The following is a 16691-nucleotide window of genomic DNA, read 5'->3' as shown; positions in this document are numbered from 1 at the left end:
CAAAAGAGTTTGAAGACCAGAGTTTTAGGGCCTCACTACTCAAATGGTGGTCCAGCAACAAGCAACATCAACGTCACCTGGGAGTGTGTTAGAAATGGGGAGTCTTGTGCTCCACCTACTTAATTAAAATCTGCATTTTTACCAAGATTTCCAGGTGATTTATACACAAATTAACATTTGAAATCATGCTCTAGGATATAATCAGGGCATGTAAATTTCAATTGTTCCATCTTCTCCTGACCCTTGATAGTATCAGATATTTAAATATTTGGCAATCTGATGAGTATGAGATGCATCCATTTATATCTATTACTTTAAATACTATTCTACCTGATTAATGTGCAATAATTATGTAACCATTATTCTAGTAATTGAGGATTTGGGTTAGCTCCAAGTTTTCACTATCATACAGAATGACACTAAAATGCTCTTTTCAGTGTATCATTCTGGTTAAACACAATCTTTGAGGCCAGGCTGATTAGGATCATATAAGGGCTGTGTTATTGTTTGTCCTTGGATACAGTTGCCAGATGAAATACAGGATGGCCTGAAATTTGAATTTCAGGTTAAGAATAATTTTGTGGTGTAAGTATATCCTGTGCAATATGTGAGAGGCTTGTCTTCATCTGTGCTGCTATAATAAAATACCTGAGACTAGGTAGTTTAAAATTTGTTTTCTCACTCTCCTGGGGGCTGGGAAGTACAAGATCCAGCAGCCGTATCTGGTAGGCTGCTGGTGAGGGCTTTGTGCTACATCACAAGGTGGCAGAGAATCGGAAGGGGAAGGGGGCACTGGCTAAAGGGGCAATGTTACTTATTAACAACCCGCTCTCAAGGTACCTAATCCAGTCCCAAGAGACTGGCAACTCTCAGGGACTGCATTAATCTTTTCATGGGGGCTGATCCCTCATGGCTCAAATGCCTCTTAAAGGTCCTACTCTGTCTCAACACTGTTACCCTGGGGTCCACGCCTCAACATGGATTTTGGTGGGGATAAAATGTATTCAAACTGTAGCACTGTTGCATTGTCAGTTGTTTCAACTGAATTATGGAGGACACATTCAAAATGTAGCCATATGTATACACTAAATGTTATTGTCTATTTGAAATTCAAGTTTAACCAGGCATCCTGTATTTTTATTAGCCAAATAGGGCAACCTTAACCTGGGAAAATTCTAACCATCATTTTCTCATCTATGAAATGAGGATAGCAGTAGAACTCATAAAGTTGTTATATGAATGAAAGGAGATAATCCTTGCAGACTACTTACAACAGAGTATGAAACGTAGTAAAAGCTCAGCAAATGTCAGCTCTTCTTAGTTGTTGTTTCATACAGGTGTGTCTTAGGATAAATTCCTAGAAGGATGTTTCAGTTACAGAACTCCTGGGCTTAATTTAAGACTTGTTTGAGCATTCCATCATACCAAAAACTGTTTTGTAAAAAACCTTAAGCAGGTTACCAGATGCTTTTCAACTAGCTTCAGAATACAAATCAGATTTTTAAATTTCCACACAAAAACAAAAAATTGCCACCTATTGGCAAGTATCGATTTCCCTTTAATCACACCAAATATTTGGATATTGATTCTGATTTGTTTTCTATTTTAGGGTCAACTGAAGCAATATTTAAGAAGATACTGTCCAAGGGACGTGCCAAACAATTTCTAGGACTTATCTGTGTTATCTAGTACCTAAACTAAATTACATTACAGAACTAAGACTTAATATTAGGCCCGTGGCTTTTAACAAAAGAGAACACTCCTGTCTTTTGCTTTTGGGAAAGCTGATATTTATAGCATTCATTCTTTATGCTTACCAGAAAAAAAAATATATACTTTTTAATGTTACATATATATCATTTATATATTACATATAACAATCATATGTAACATATAATATATATATTCTCAAATTTCGACTAGAAAAAAGCTGTTACTTTAAGAAGATACTCCACATTTATACTACTATAATTCTCTTTTATTTTTTCAGCTACAGGATTTCTATTTTGCTTTTTTTTGTTTGTTTTTTGAGACAGAGTCTCTGTCACCCAGGCTGGAGTGCAGTGGCGGGATCTTGGTCTTGGTCTCGGCTCACTGCAACCTCCACCTCCCATGTTCAAGCGATTTTTGTGCCTCAGCCTCCCAAGTAGCTGGGATTACAGGCACATGCCACTGAGCCCGGGTTCTGTTTTGCTTTTTTTTTTTTTTCCTGACGGAGTCTCACTCTGTCGCCCAGGCTAGGGTGCAGTGGTGCGATCTCAGCTCACTGCAACCTCTGCCTCCCGGGTTCAAACAATTCTCCTGCCTTAGCCTCCTGAGTAGCTAGGATTACAGGCATGCGCCACCATGCCCAGCTAATTTTTTTTTTTTTTTTTTTTCTTTTTTGAGACGGAGTCTCACTCTTTCACCCAGGCTGGAGTGCAGTGGCGCGATCTCGGCTCACTGCAGGCTCCGCCCCCTGGGGTTCACGCCATTCTCCTGCCTCAGCCTCCCGCGTAGCTGGGACTACAGGTGCCCGCCACCATGCCCGGCTAATTTTTTGTATTTTTAGTAGAGACGGGGTTTCACCATGTTGGCCAGGCTGATCTCGAACTCCTGACCTTGTGATCCACCTGCCTCAGCCTCCTAAAGTGCTGGGATTACAGGCATGAGCCACCGCGCCCGGCCGGTTTTGCATTTTATCATAATTTTAGTAGACTCGTGGGTTTATTATGATTAATTTTTAAATGACTTTCTAGAGGCAGGAAAGATATAAATAATATATGGGCCAAGAATACAATCACAGCGTGGCACTTGTTTTGTGCTGCCAGATCAACCTTTTAAAGGATCAGTCAAGTGGCTGTCTGTAATAGATCAGCCCATGTCTGTCTAACAATAGATTTTATACAGTATTTTGCTAAATAGATAGGTATAAAGAGGTTATTTGCGGCCGGGCGCGGTAGCTCACACCTGTAATCCCAGCACTTTGGGAGGCCGAGGCGGGTGGATCACCTGAGGTCAGGAGTTCAAGACCAGCCTGGCCAACATGATGAAACCACATCTCTATTAAAAATACAAAAATTAGCTGGGCGTGATGGTGGGTGCCTGTAATCCCAGCTACTCGGGAGGCTGAGGCATAAGAATCACTTGAACCCGGGAGGTAGAGGTTGCAGTGAGCCGAGATCGGGCTACTGCACTCCAGCCTGGGCAACAAGAGTGAAACTTTGTCTCCAAAAAAAAAAAAAAAAAAACTTCATTCCCAGCAACTAGAAGAATACCTGTCTGATTGAATGAGCTCAATAGATGATTCAAATTGTTTTTCTGCTGTAAAAACTAACTTGCCTTCTTTCCAGCATAGACTATTCTCTTCCACTTTTTTTTTTTTTTGCCCCTTTCAATATGTTTCTTCTCTCATCATCTGTCTCTCTGAATTCAGTGTCTTTCACCTTCTTAGCCACCGACACCAGCATGAAACCAACAGTGATCTGTCTAACCCCAAAGATGCCAGAGAAGTACTTTCGATATCTCGGAATGTGTTTACCCAGGACAGACAAGGCACCCAGCTGCTGCTTCCCTGATCCCAGCTAAACAGTTTACCAAGAGTCAAGAAGTGTCTGGAGAGCTGGAGGCCAGAGCCATAGGAGGAGACAGACATGAAAAAGGCAAAATTGGCTGGGCGCGGTGGCTCATGCCTGTAATCCCAGCACTTTGGGAGGCCCAGGCTGCCAGCTCACAAGGTCAAGAGATCAAGACCATCCTGGCCAACATGGTGAAACCCCATCTCTACTAAAAATACAAAAATTAGCTGGGCGTGGTGGTGCACGCCTGTAATCCCAGATACTTGGGAGGCTGAGGCAGGAGAATTGCTTGAACCCGGGAGGCAGAGGTTGCAGTGAGCCGAGATTATACCACTATGCTCCAGCCTGGCGACACAGCGAGACTCATGGAAGAGGGAGTATCTTCAGATGACAGAAGGGCTGGCAGGGACAGATGGGGAACCTGGCCTGGAGAGCTGACCAGACACCCAGGCAGGTGGACTGGACACCAGACGTTCAGGTATGCAGCTGAGCAAGGTGTCATTACCAGAATCTACCCTGGCAGGAAGAAAGGAGCTTGCTGCAGCTCAGCCAAAGTCACGAGAGCATGGTTCCCTAAGAAGGCAATCGCGACAGATTGTCTGGGGCAGAAGCCGGGTTGGCAAAGGAAAAGCAGTCCCTGCAGTCTACCAGGGCCAGGTGGCTGTGGTAAACAAATGCACTTTACCTCAGTCAGCTGTAAGATAGAGTCGTAACTGTGTGACCACTTCTAATGTTCAAGGTCTTGTCACCTCAGAAATTCAGTAGCAGATCAGTAACAAAGTATCAAGAATTTTCATTAAAGGGGAAATAAAGGCACTCACGTCATAGACCACTCTGGTCATATTTTTTTAATGCATTTCACGTAATTACACGATGTTCCAAACTTACACTCTTGTGCCACTATGTTGAATGACTAGGAGACTTTTAACCCTTTATTAATGAAAGTGATTTGTTTTCCTTTCACCAGCTGTTCACAGATGCCTCCAACTCTGGGAAGACATTATCCAAATACCACTGAAATGACTTGCAACCCAGTCGCTTCCTCAACTCGACACGTGCGCGAATGTTTCCGTAGGTAACATATTTCAGACCAGGCTTTCGAAGAAAAAACTGCTCCTGAATGAGAATATAGAGTCAGTCGTTACGTTCAACCAAACAAATCTTTGGTGATCAAATGATTATATCTAACATAGACGCATGTATTTTCATCATGTGAACTCAAAAAGCCCTCCAGATCCCGATTATTTTCTGTCCGGGGAATGAAGGTAGTACGGGACCTCAGATTTACCCACCCTGCACACGTTCACAGCACGTGCCACGGCACCCTAAGTGGCATAGCGGGATCCAGGAAGACTGGACCCTGCTTCTCAGGAGCCAAAGAAGCACAGCCCCCTATTGCGGTATCGCCTTTCTCCTGTTTTTTCAACAATGCCCAAGGACAAACCCCGTTAGTCCCTGGTCCTGATCAGTACGTTTGTCTCTTCAGAAATGGGGGATGGTGTAGTAAACGGAGAATGGCTCCTGCAGGACTACAGCCTGGGTTCAAAGCCTGGCTCTGCCATTCAGGGTCTGCGTGACCTTAGGCAAGTCCTCCCCTTGCGAAGTGCTTGTGAGGGTTGAACAGTCCAATAGGGACATGCAAAGCCCCTGGGCGAGCATGGCTGGCACATACCAAGTGTCATGTCTGAGGTGGTCATTATTACCACACTTGGTCAGTTTTTTGTGTGCTCTGACTTAAGGAAGCCCCAGGAATGAATGTCTAATGGAGTCTGTTGGCCCCATGTTGAAAAAAGGTATTCTAAGTAGACCGAAGCCCTTTGCAAACAGAACCCTTATATTTTCATCTGTGTTTTCCCAGGCCTGGCGTTCAGGATAGTGATAGTGTTGAATGACAGAAGGAGTTTGCTCACCCAAATTAATGTATTATGGGCATGCCATATTGGATTCTCCCTGGGGATCCGTGACCACTGTAGGTCTTTGCCATCGCATTCTGCCACCCCTAGGTCCCCAGGGTGGATTGGTGCAGGGGACGAGCCTGCAGGTGGGGGAGGGTGCCATAATTTTGGAGACAAGACAGCATGGATGACCTTAGGCACATCTTCCTGTCCAAAGCCCTCTCTTGTCCCAATCAGTCACTAAATTTCCCACTGTGCTGTATTATGCAATCCATTGATTTTTATACTTAACACATCATATCTCTTTAAGTTAACTTTTTGCTTTGTGAAAGTCAGTAAACCATGCAGAAATAGCTATGTTCAGTTCAACCATCTAGATCCCTGACCAGCGTTCACAGAAAAAAAAAAATCAACAAACATGAAAATAGGCTCAAGAGTTGTCGTAATGAAACACAGTTTTAAACAATGAGATGTTTTTTAGCCTATCTGATTAAAACAAACAAACAAACAAACAAACAGTTCAATTACAACCAATATGAGGAGACAGACACTTTCATATACATTTGATGGCAGCACAGATGACGAGACAGACAGTGAAGATCATTTGGATATTACCCCATCAGGATTTAAAATGCACTAACTCTTGCCCCAGCAAGTTCATGTCTTGAATTTATTCCAAAGATATATTTGCAAAAATATGCACAAAAAAGTATGTCAATAATTCTCATTTCAAGGCCGAGTGTGGTGGCTTATGCCTGTAATCCCAGCACTTTGGGAGGCCAAGGCAGGCAGATCATGAGGTCAGGAGTTCAAGACCAGCCTGGCCAATATGGTGAAACCTCGTCTCTATTAAAAATATAAAAAATTAGCTGGACGTGGTGGCACACACCTGTAGTCCCAGCTATTCGGGAGGCTGAGGCAGGAGAGTCACTGAACCTGGGAGGTGGAGGTTGCAGTGAGCCGAGATTGCGCCACCACACTCCAGCCTGGGTGACAGAGCAAGACTCTGTTTCAAAAGAAAGAAAAAAAAAAAGAATTCTCATTTGAGGGTTGTCAAGAAAATAGCAAAAAGCCAGGGAGATCAGAATGCTTATCAACTGGTACTATTTATTAATGGGATCAATTTTGTTAGATCCAGTTAAAGGAACTATTTAAAAGAATGAGATATGTTTATATGTTCTGATTTTGAAAGACAACTTGAAAGTCCCCTGCCTTTTCTTTCCTGATCATAACCCTTTTCCTTCGTTTTAAATGCTATCTTGATTACATATTCATTTCTTTTCATTCTAGCTTTGATATCTGATTATTCATGCACAAATTATATGGTTTAATTTTACCCATTTGAACTTTACAGGAAGGAAATAATACAGTATGAGTTCTGTTGTGTTTGGCTGCCTTCATTCACCATTACATCTCTGAAATTTACCTATGCTCTTGTAGGTACAGTCATGTACCATGTGGTGATGTTTCAGTCAACGCCTGACCATGTACATAATGGTGGTCCCATAAGATTATAATACCATATTTCTACTGTACCTTTTATTTAGATATGTTTAGATACACAAATACTTACCACTGGGTTACAACTGCCTACGGTGTTCGGCAGAGTCACATGCTGTACAGGTTTGTAGCCTGGGAGCAATGGGCCATACTATATAGCCAAGGTGTGCAATGGGCTATACCATCTCCATCTAGGTTTGTGTAGGTACATGCTATGATAGTCCCACAACAATGAAATCACCTAATGGTGGTTTCTCATAATATATTTGCATCGTTAAGTGAGACATAACTATACACTATAGTTGGTTTTCTTTCCTTTTCTTTTTTTTTTTTTTTTTGAGATGGAGCTTCACTCTTGTCACCCAGGCTGGAGTGCAGTGGTGTGATCTTGGCTCACTGCAACCTCTACCTCCTGGGTTCAAGCAATTCTCCAGCTTCAGCCTCCCATGTAGCTGGGATTACAGGTGCCCACCACCATGTCTGGCTAATTTTTTTTGTATTTTTAGTAGAGATGAGGCTTTACCACGTTGGCCAGGCTGGTCTTGAACTCCTGGCCTCAGGTGATCTGCCTGCCTCGGACTCCCAAGTGCTTGGATTAGAGACATGAGCCCCTGTGCCCAGCCAGACCTGTCAGACTTTTAAAATTCTGCTAATCTAAGTGGTGGTGTTGAAATAGCTCTTTGAAGTTTTAGTTCGTATTTCTCTAATTAAAAAAGAAATGGAGCATTATTACCTTCATAATTAAAGTGTGTTTTTTCAGTTAGAGAAACATAAGATGAAGACCAGGACATACACTGTCAGAGAGATTCTTACACATTTCTATTTGTTTGTCTGAAATGAGATTTTGCTGGGGTTTTTGTATTTATTTACACATAGCTTCTGGATGGACATGCACCCTTGTAAGTCCTGGCAAGGTACTTAACTCCTGGGGAAATGCACAGATGATCGGGTATAGTTTTGATACAGAAATCTTTGGCTGTTGGTCGAAAAGTGGTAGTGGAAGTTCTCACACAGTCTCAAGACCAGCAGCATCCACTTTGCTTGGGAAATCAGCAGGGAAGAAAAAGAATCTCAAGAGTTGCACATGGGCCGGGCGCGGTGGCTCATGCTTGTAAATCCCAGCACTTTGGGAGGCCGAGGTGGGCGGATCATGAGGTCAAGAGATTGAGACCAGCCTGGCCAACATGGTGAAACCCTGTCTCTACTAAAAATACAAAAATTAGCCAGGCATGATGGTATGCGCCTATAGTCCCAGCTACTCCAGAGGCTGAGGCAGGAGGATCGCTTGAATCCGAGAGGCAGAGGTTGCAGTGAGCTGAGATCGCGCCACTGCACTCCAGCCTGGGTGACAGAGCAAGACTCCGTCTCAAAAAAAAAAAAAAGAGAGTTGCATGTGGGGATGGGGCAAGGAGAAGCTGTTTGCTTCAGGTGTGGAACAATTGCCTGGAGGTGGGAACGGAGGGAATAGATCCAGTACCTCCATAAAAAAGACTGCTCATGTTGATTGATTTACTTCTGAGAGACTTGAGTTTTCCCAGAAATTAAAACAAAAATAATGAGATGTAAGAGTAGCAGCTTAGGATGAACTGAGAATAGGGTTGGGGATGGATTGATGAGGGGTTAGAGGGGTGCTGTATTCAAGAAAAACAGACAAAAGAACAACTATCAATAACTATCAATAGGTAGTTTTTTATCTTCACCCTCCTCCCACAGTCCACCCTCAAGAAGGCCCCAGTATCTGTTGTTCTCTGCTTTGTGTCCATGTATAATGTTTAGCTCTCACCTATAAATGAGAACATGCAGTATGTGGTTTTCTGTTGCTGTGTTAATTTGCTTAGGATAATGACCTCCAGAACAAACGCTAGGTCTGGAAAGGCAGCAGCAGGCTTCCTCAGAACAAGTCCTGCTCTGGCCTCACACGCATTTTCCCAGTCAAGGATGTGTTCCCCACCTTATATTCATCCAGCCAAACATGCACCAGTCCTAGGTAGTTATGTGTCATAGCACTGATGATTGTAGAAGGTTTTCCAGTTTGTTTCTTACTGATATGTCCTACTCGAGAGCAGGGGATTATAAAGAGTTGGCCTCCACACATCCAGATCTAGGCATAAGAAGAACAAAAAATATATGAATGCATTATTACTAATAGGCAACTGCTTTTAAACAAATATAGTGGCCAGGTGCAGTGGCTCATGCCTGTAATCCCAGCATTTTGGGAGGCCGAGGCAGTCAGATCACCTAAGGAAGGGAGGTTGAGCCCAGCCTGGCCAACGTGGTGAAACCCTGTCTCTACTAAAAATACAAAAATTAGCCAGGTGTAGTGGCGCATGCCTGTAATCCCAGCTACTTGGAAGGCTGAGGCAGGAGAATCGCTTGAACCCAGGAGGCAGAGGTTGTGAGCCGAGATCATGCCACTGCACTCCAGCGTGGGCAACATAGCGAGACTCCATCTCAAAAACAAAAAACAAAAAACAACAACAAAAACCCATAATAATGGCTAATTAAGTTTCTTATTTAATTCTCACAACAGCCTTATAATTCAGATTCTGTGATTATTCCCATTTTACAGATGAGGAAACTAACACATAGATTGGTTAAGAAGTTTGCCCAATGACACAGAAGTTACACAGCAGAGAACAAGGTTCAAATTTAGAAAGCCTGACCGAGAGTCAGCAATGAAGACGAACGGGTTCTGCCTCTCTCATAATTACCTACAGGAATTGCTGGTTGTAGGCAAGAAACAAGAGAAATGCTGATCATGACTGAATTCAATTATTCATCTTTTTTAATATCTAAAACTCCTTATGTTGCTCACTTTTAATAGCTATTAATTTTACTACACAAAAGTAAAATATAACCATTGAAAATTTGGCAAATGCAGGAAAGCACACAGAAGAAAACATAATTCACTTCTTGTCCTAATATTCCGAGTGAGTCAATATTAACCCAGGTACATATGTAAACTCACGTAGACATAAACATTAAGGTAACTTGATTTTTTTTCATTTGATGTTGTGTGAAATTATTTTTGAAGTTTTATGTTGTTTGGACATTTTGGTAGCTTCTGATTTTTATTACTAAAAATAATACCCCAAGAATGTGCTTATGATATAAATCTTGTGTACCTGATTTCTCATCTTACAGTATACTTGCCAGAACTCTTGTTTAATTACTCTAACCACTCCATGAGTAGTTCTCACACCAACACAACTCAGCTATTCTGGCTAAGCCTAGAAGAACCACTTTAGCGACATAATGGATTGTGAGAAATAACCACTGCTCGTTGCTTTGAGGCACTGTGTTTTGGGATAGTTATACAGCAAAAGCTAGCTGATACATGAAGGAGCATTTTCCTCCTAACACCAGTTTTGTTTCTTTTTTCTTTCCAACTTTTGTTTTCAGTTCAAGGGTACATGTGCAGGCGTGTTACGTGGGTAAAATGCATGTCTGGGGGTTTAGAGCACGGATCATTTCATCACCCAGGTAATGAGCATCACACTCAATAGGTAGTTTTTTATCCTCACCCTCCTCCCACAATCCACCCTCAGGAAGGCCCCAGTATCTGTTGTTCCCTGCTTTGTGTCCATGTACAATGTTTAGCTCTCACTTATAAATGAGAATATGCAGTATTTAGTTTTCTGTTCCTGTGTTAATTTGCTTAGGATAATGACCTCCAGCTCCATCCACTTTGCTGCAAAGGACATGATTTTATTGTTTTTAAATGGCTGTGTAACATTCCATGGTGTATGTGTACCACATTTTCTTCATCCAGTCCACTGGTTTTTGTTTTTGTTTTTGTTTTTGTTTTTTTGAGACTGAGTCTTGCACTGTCATCCAACCTAGATGCCCCCGCCATCCAGGTTCAAGCGATTCTCATGCCTAAGCCTCCTGAGTAGCTGGGATTACAGGAACACACTGCCACACCCAGTTCATTTTTGTATTTTTGGTGGAGACGGGGTTTCACCATGTTGGTCAGGCTGGTCTTGAACTCCTGACCTCAAGTGATCTGCCTGCCTTGGCCTCCCAAAGTGCTCGGATTAGAGGTGTGAATCACCATGCCCGGCCCCAGTCCACTGTTGATGGGCATCTAGGTTGATTCCATGTCTTCGTTATTGTGGAAAGTGCTACAGTGAACATATGTATGCATGTGTCTTTATGGTAGAACAATGTATATTCCTTTGGGTATATACCCAGTAATAGGACTGCTGGGTCAAATGGTAGTTCTGTTTTGAATTCTTTGAGAAATCTCCCAATTGCTTTCCACAATGGTTGAACTAATTTACACTCCCACAGCAGAGTATAAGCATTCCCTTCTCTCCACAGCCTCACTAGCATCTGTTTTTTTTTTTTTTTTTTGACTTTTTTATAATAGCCATTCTGACTGGCTAACACCAGTTTTATTTACTCAAGTAAATAAGACCTCCATCCACTTAGTTGGTCATTCCAGAAATTTGGTGTGATAGATTGAAATCTTGTTCAATAAACAGCTCACTCCTTGTCACTCACCTTGGGGAACAGCACGTTTCCCTGACCCACTGAATTTGGGCTTCTCTGTTCGACACATTTGGCCAATGGATCGTGAGCACCCATCATGCATGCAGAGGTATAAATGTGCTGTGTGATTTGGCTTGACTTTTGAATTCCTGCCATTCAGCGTGAGAAGAATATGTTGTGAGTCGCTGCTACTCCTAGAATGATAATCAGATCTGAATCCAATTCAGAGACTAGAGCCCAGCCCAACAACCTGTATTCTGAGGCAGAGCCACTTTGGCCAACCATGGACAGAGGAAAGAAAAAGTAAATGCTTATTGTTCTCAACCCCTCAGTTTTGAGGTAGTTTATTACATAATGTCATGATGGCAAGAGCTGACTGCTGCTGTGACAATAACTGCCTGATTCCTAAAACTCTTAGGAATAGAAATTCTGAGCAGATGGGCCAAGGGTAACCCACTGAGGTACTGGAGTGTTCCAGGCAGAGAAGGAAGAGACTGTTGAGTGACTTGCCTAATTCTCCCTTGTGCAGGTGTTTGAGAATTTGCTTGACTATTTCTCTATTACAGAACATATGGTTTGTTTTCACACCAGAGCATCCAAGGAGAGTTAGCAACCTTGGGTGGAGTCTAAACTGGCATTGATATCTAAGAGGTTCAGCATAGGGGAGAGGCAGAGAAAAGGGCTTCTCTAGGGATAATCTTTCAAGTGCAGGGCAAGGCCCTGGTTCCTGGAGCAGCACACGTTGCCGGCATCTGGGGATGGCAGGATGGACTGCAGGTGTGGGGGAGATCAGGTGAACCAAGACTGCAGATTGTTGGGGCTGCTTGAGGCCAGCTTCTGCTTTGCCAGGAAAATTGAAATGCCATGTTGAAGCTCAGTTACGATAACCATTCAGAGACTGGAAGTGAACCTGTAGCTTTGTGGGCATCCATGAACCATCACTTTCCATGAGCAATAGTAGCACTGAGTTCAGGGCAACTAAAAAAAAATTCAGAGCATTGGAGGCTTCCAATGCATTGCCAGTCTCAGATGGAAGTGACTTAGAAAGAGGGTAGAACTGAGCTGGTGGGGTCTGAAGACCTGAAGTTGAGTAGACAGCATGAGGCAGGAAGCGACAGGTTGGGAGCAGAGTGCTTACTAGTTCTGTGAGTTTGAGCAGGTTACTCAACCTCTCTGTGGCTCAGTTTCTCCACTATAAGTCGGAGATAATGGTGGTACTTACCTTATAGGTTTGTTAGGAGGATTAAATGAGTTAATATCTGTAAGATTTTAGAGCAGTGCATGTCAGATATAAGAACTTGTTAAATAAAATACATTTTATCCTTTACATGTATCTTAAATGTCAGTTCTTCAGGGAAGCCATCTAAGACACATAATCCCCCAAGAGAAGGCTAGGTTCTCCTTTTAGAGGGTCCCATAATACTCTATATTTCTCTATTGCATTTACCAAAACTAAATTTTTTTTTTGAGACGGAGTCTCGCTCTGTCTGCCCAGGCTGGAATGCCATGGCATGATCTTGGCTCACTGTAACCTCCACCTCCCAGGTTCAAGTGATTCTCGTGCCTCAGCCTCCTGAGTAGCTGGGATTACAGACGTGCACCACCATGCCCAGCTAATTTTTGTATTATTAGAAGAGACGGGGTTTCATGATGTTAGCCAGGCTGGTCTCGAACTCCTGACCTCAGGTGATCCGCCTACCTTGGCCTCCCAAAGTGCTGGGATTGTAGGCGTGAGCCACTGCACCCGGGCCAAAAATAAAATTAAATATCTGATAATCTCACCCCACTCAACAGATAGAAGGTTCATGACATTAGAAGCACTTTTGGCCGGACGTGGTGGCTTGCGCCTGTAATCTCAGCACCTTGGGAGGCCGAGGCAGGCGGATCACAAGATCAGAAGATCAAGACCATCCTGGCCAACATGGTGAAACCCCATCTCTACTAAAATACAATTAGCCGGGTGTTGTGGTGCGTATCTGTAGTCCCAACTTTTCGGGAGGCTGAGGCAGGGGAATCACTTGAACCTGGGAGACGGAGATTGCAGTGAGCCAAGATCGCGCCACTGCACTCCAGCCTGGCGACAGAGCAAGACTCCGTCTCAAAAAAAAAAAAAAAAAGAAGCCACTTTCGTATTGTGTGCCACTCTATTTTAGCGCCCAGCACAGTGCTTTATATATAACAGTACTCAATACATATTGTTGCATGGATGAATTAATGAAGACTGTATCTTCTTCTCAATGCTCAGCATACAGCACAGTTTGACTCAAAGGAGGTGCTCCTTAAATGATGGCTAGATTGAGCTTAAATATTACTCTCAAGAGATAGTCCTGGCCGGGCGCGGTGGCTCACACTTGTAATCCCAGCACTTTGGGAGGCTGAGGCGGGCGGATCACGAGGTCAGGAGATCAAGACCACGGTGAAACCCCATCTCTACTAAATATACAAAAAATTAGCTGGGCGTGGTGGCGGGCGCCTGTAGTCCCAGCTACTCGGAGAGGCTGAGGCAGGAGAATGGCGTGAACCCGGGAGGCGGAGCTTGCAGTGAGCTGAGATCGCACCACTGCACTCCAGCCTGAAATATTGGATAGATCATGATACAGGTATTAGTTACAGCCATGGGGACTGATGCAAGTATCCTACTAAAAATATCAACAAGGGTGTGGCACAGACCCGCGGTGATCAGAGTAGACTTGCGCCAAGTGCTATTCCCTTAGTTACTGGAACATGGGAAGGTCCAGGGAGTGTAGACCTATGGTTGGGCTGCAGGTGGAAGGTATTTGGTTGGCTCAGAGTAGAGGTTTTTTCACACCAGATGCAGAAAGACTGCGTTATGTTAACAACCAGCGTGGCTTCACAGGTGCAGAGGACCTGGTTGCTAGCCCTGAGCCCTGAAGAGCACATGGGGTAAGAAGCAAAGTCTGACAGGGATGGAAACCTTGGGGACACCTGTGTCTAAGAGATGAGCAGCAGCAGAAATTCCTGCAAAGGAAACTGAGAACAACTGAGCAATGGAAGGCAAACGAGGAATATTGTCCTAACGTCCAAGAAAACTTCCAGAAAAGACGGTTTAGTGTCAGATGCTGCAATGACCTCAGATACATGGAAGATCAAAAGCCATCCATTAAGGACATCACCACAAAACTGGTGGCAGTTCCTGGAATGATGTCACAGAAAGCTGAGGGCCTTCTAGGATATCGATTTACTGGAATGAGGAGTAAACGAGAAATGAAGAGGTGTATGCAGGTGCAGAGATCATTCTTTTCTCAGGAAAGACAAGGTTACTTGTCGTGGTTAGAGACAGCTGCCGGTGTCAAGAGAGTAGTTCAGCTACTTATTAATTTACATACTTCTTTATAAAAAGACACCCAAGTATATTTAAAAGATATGACGGGCCATCAGGAAAGGCGCCATTGAAATATTGGAGTAGGAATAATTAATGTTTGAATAATAAATTAGTTGTCATTTGCTATCTATAGGGAATATAGGGCCAGAAAAAGGAATATACTGACTCTCCAACTCTGCCTGTATAACACACAAAACTGATCACAGTTAGTAGATCCTGAAAGGAGGTGAACTCCTTGAGCCATTTTCTTAGAGTGCGACATAATAAAACAAGGAATAATCAACCAAACAGAATAAAATATGCCAAAGGCATGGTGTTATAAAATAATTCCTGGGTCCAAAGGGAACATGAGAATGAAAAAAACAAAGTGAAAAAAACAAACAACAAAAACAGCAAGCTTAAGAGGGACCATCAAATAGAGGCTTAGAGGAAATGATATTGTTCTAGATATTTTTATATGCATAATCAAGTATCTGAAGCATTATGAAAGAAGTCTGCTTGGGAACTTTAAAAGTGAACAAATAACTGGCCAAAAGAAGGAAGGAAAAGAGAGAGAAAATCAACTCCAAAACAGAAAAAACTGGAAAAAATGAGACAATAAAAATAATAGATTTAAAATATTATATTAATTTGATATACCATACATCAGAAATAACAAAACATATGGTATAAGAACCTAATATTTTTAAATTAAATTAAATTAAATTAAATATATTTATTTTAAGAAGTAGAGGCTAGGCACAGTAGCTCACACCTGTAATCCCAGTGCTTTGGGAGGCTGAGATGGGAGGATTACTTGAGCCCAGGAATTCAAGACCAGCCTGGGCAACACAGAGAGACCCCATCTCAAGAAAAAAAAAAAAAAGTAGAGATGGGGGTCTTGCTATGTTGCTGAGGCTGGTCTTGAACTCCTGGCTTCAAACAATCCACCTGCCTCAGCCTCCCAAAGTGCTGAGATTACAGGCATGAGCCACCACACCAGGACAAGAATCTAATATTTTATTAAATGTTTTCCATTTTTACAGGGAGCCTCATAAATTGTTTACTGCATGTGCCGCTGGAATAGTACTGGACGTTCATGTAGGAAAATTGAGCATAATTACCACAGCATTGTATGTGACAAAGTTAGGTTTCACTCTCTATAGCTATTTTAAAAATAAAATCTGAATTACCCTTAGTGAAAGTTCCAAATTTTCTCCTCCCCAAAAATCCATATCCTTGTCATACTGTCCAATTTCATTAAAATAATGCCGACGTATAGCAAAAATTCCTCCAGACATTGCAGGTGACCTAGAAAGGGGACATAAATATGAAATTAATTTCACAGAGAAAGTCATTCTGTATTTTCCTCAAAATTATATTGAAATTAGTAATAACTTATAGTTTAAAATGAGAAAACAGGCCGGGTGTGGAGGCTCATGCCTGTAATCCCAGCACTTTGGGAGGCCAAGGCGGGTGGATCACGAGTTCAGGAGATCGAGACCATCCTGGATAACACGGTGAAACCCCGTCTCTACTAAAAATGCAAAAAAATTAGCCGGGTGAGGTGGCAGACGCCTGTAGTCCCAGCTACTCGGGAGGCTGAGGCAGGAGAATCGCTTGTACCTGGGAGGCAGAGGTTGCAGTGAGCCGAGATCGTGCTACTGCACTCCAGCCTGGGATGACAGAACAAGACTCTGTCTCAAAAAACAAAAAAAAAAAAAAAAAGAGAGAAAACATGAATACTGAAATTATCTTATTATATATTTAAGTATATAAAATTACTAAAAACCACAACAAACAAAAGTAGGCAATGACTTTTACTTAGCTCTCACCAAAATACGTATGCGATGTATTCTAAATGTTTTCCTAATGAGAAGGAAAGTGATATTTGGAATATGAGTTTCCCATGAGGATGACAAT

The 16691-nt window shown here is 42.6% G+C and overlaps 1 protein-coding gene across 3 annotated transcripts in view; it reads right to left on the bottom strand.

Annotated features, from left to right (window-relative positions):
• Positions 1-4390: 4390 nt before the first annotated feature.
• GALNTL5 (polypeptide N-acetylgalactosaminyltransferase like 5) overlaps positions 4391-16691 on the bottom strand; it is a 59114-nt gene continuing 46813 nt past the window's right edge. For 2 of the 3 annotated variants that reach the window (XM_058436119.1, XM_032759951.2), the window contains 3 exons: positions 15962-16079; positions 8904-9053; positions 4391-4673 (listed from right to left, as the gene is read on the bottom strand). In XM_058436119.1, the coding sequence (XP_058292102.1) occupies positions 4518-4673; positions 8904-9053; positions 15962-16079 (424 nt within the window). In that variant the 3' untranslated portion in view covers positions 4391-4517. Of the gene's footprint in view, positions 4674-8903; positions 9054-11458; positions 11596-15961; positions 16080-16691 lie in introns of those variants that run through there. The other variant, XR_009212738.1, reaches the window with a different exon arrangement.

The sequence above is a fragment of the Hylobates moloch genome, unplaced genomic scaffold, assembly GCF_009828535.3.
Source record: "Hylobates moloch isolate HMO894 unplaced genomic scaffold, HMol_V3 SCAFFOLD_1, whole genome shotgun sequence".
Lineage (NCBI taxonomy): Eukaryota > Metazoa > Chordata > Mammalia > Primates > Hylobatidae > Hylobates > Hylobates moloch.
This window is presented reverse-complemented; position numbering and strand designations above follow the sequence as displayed.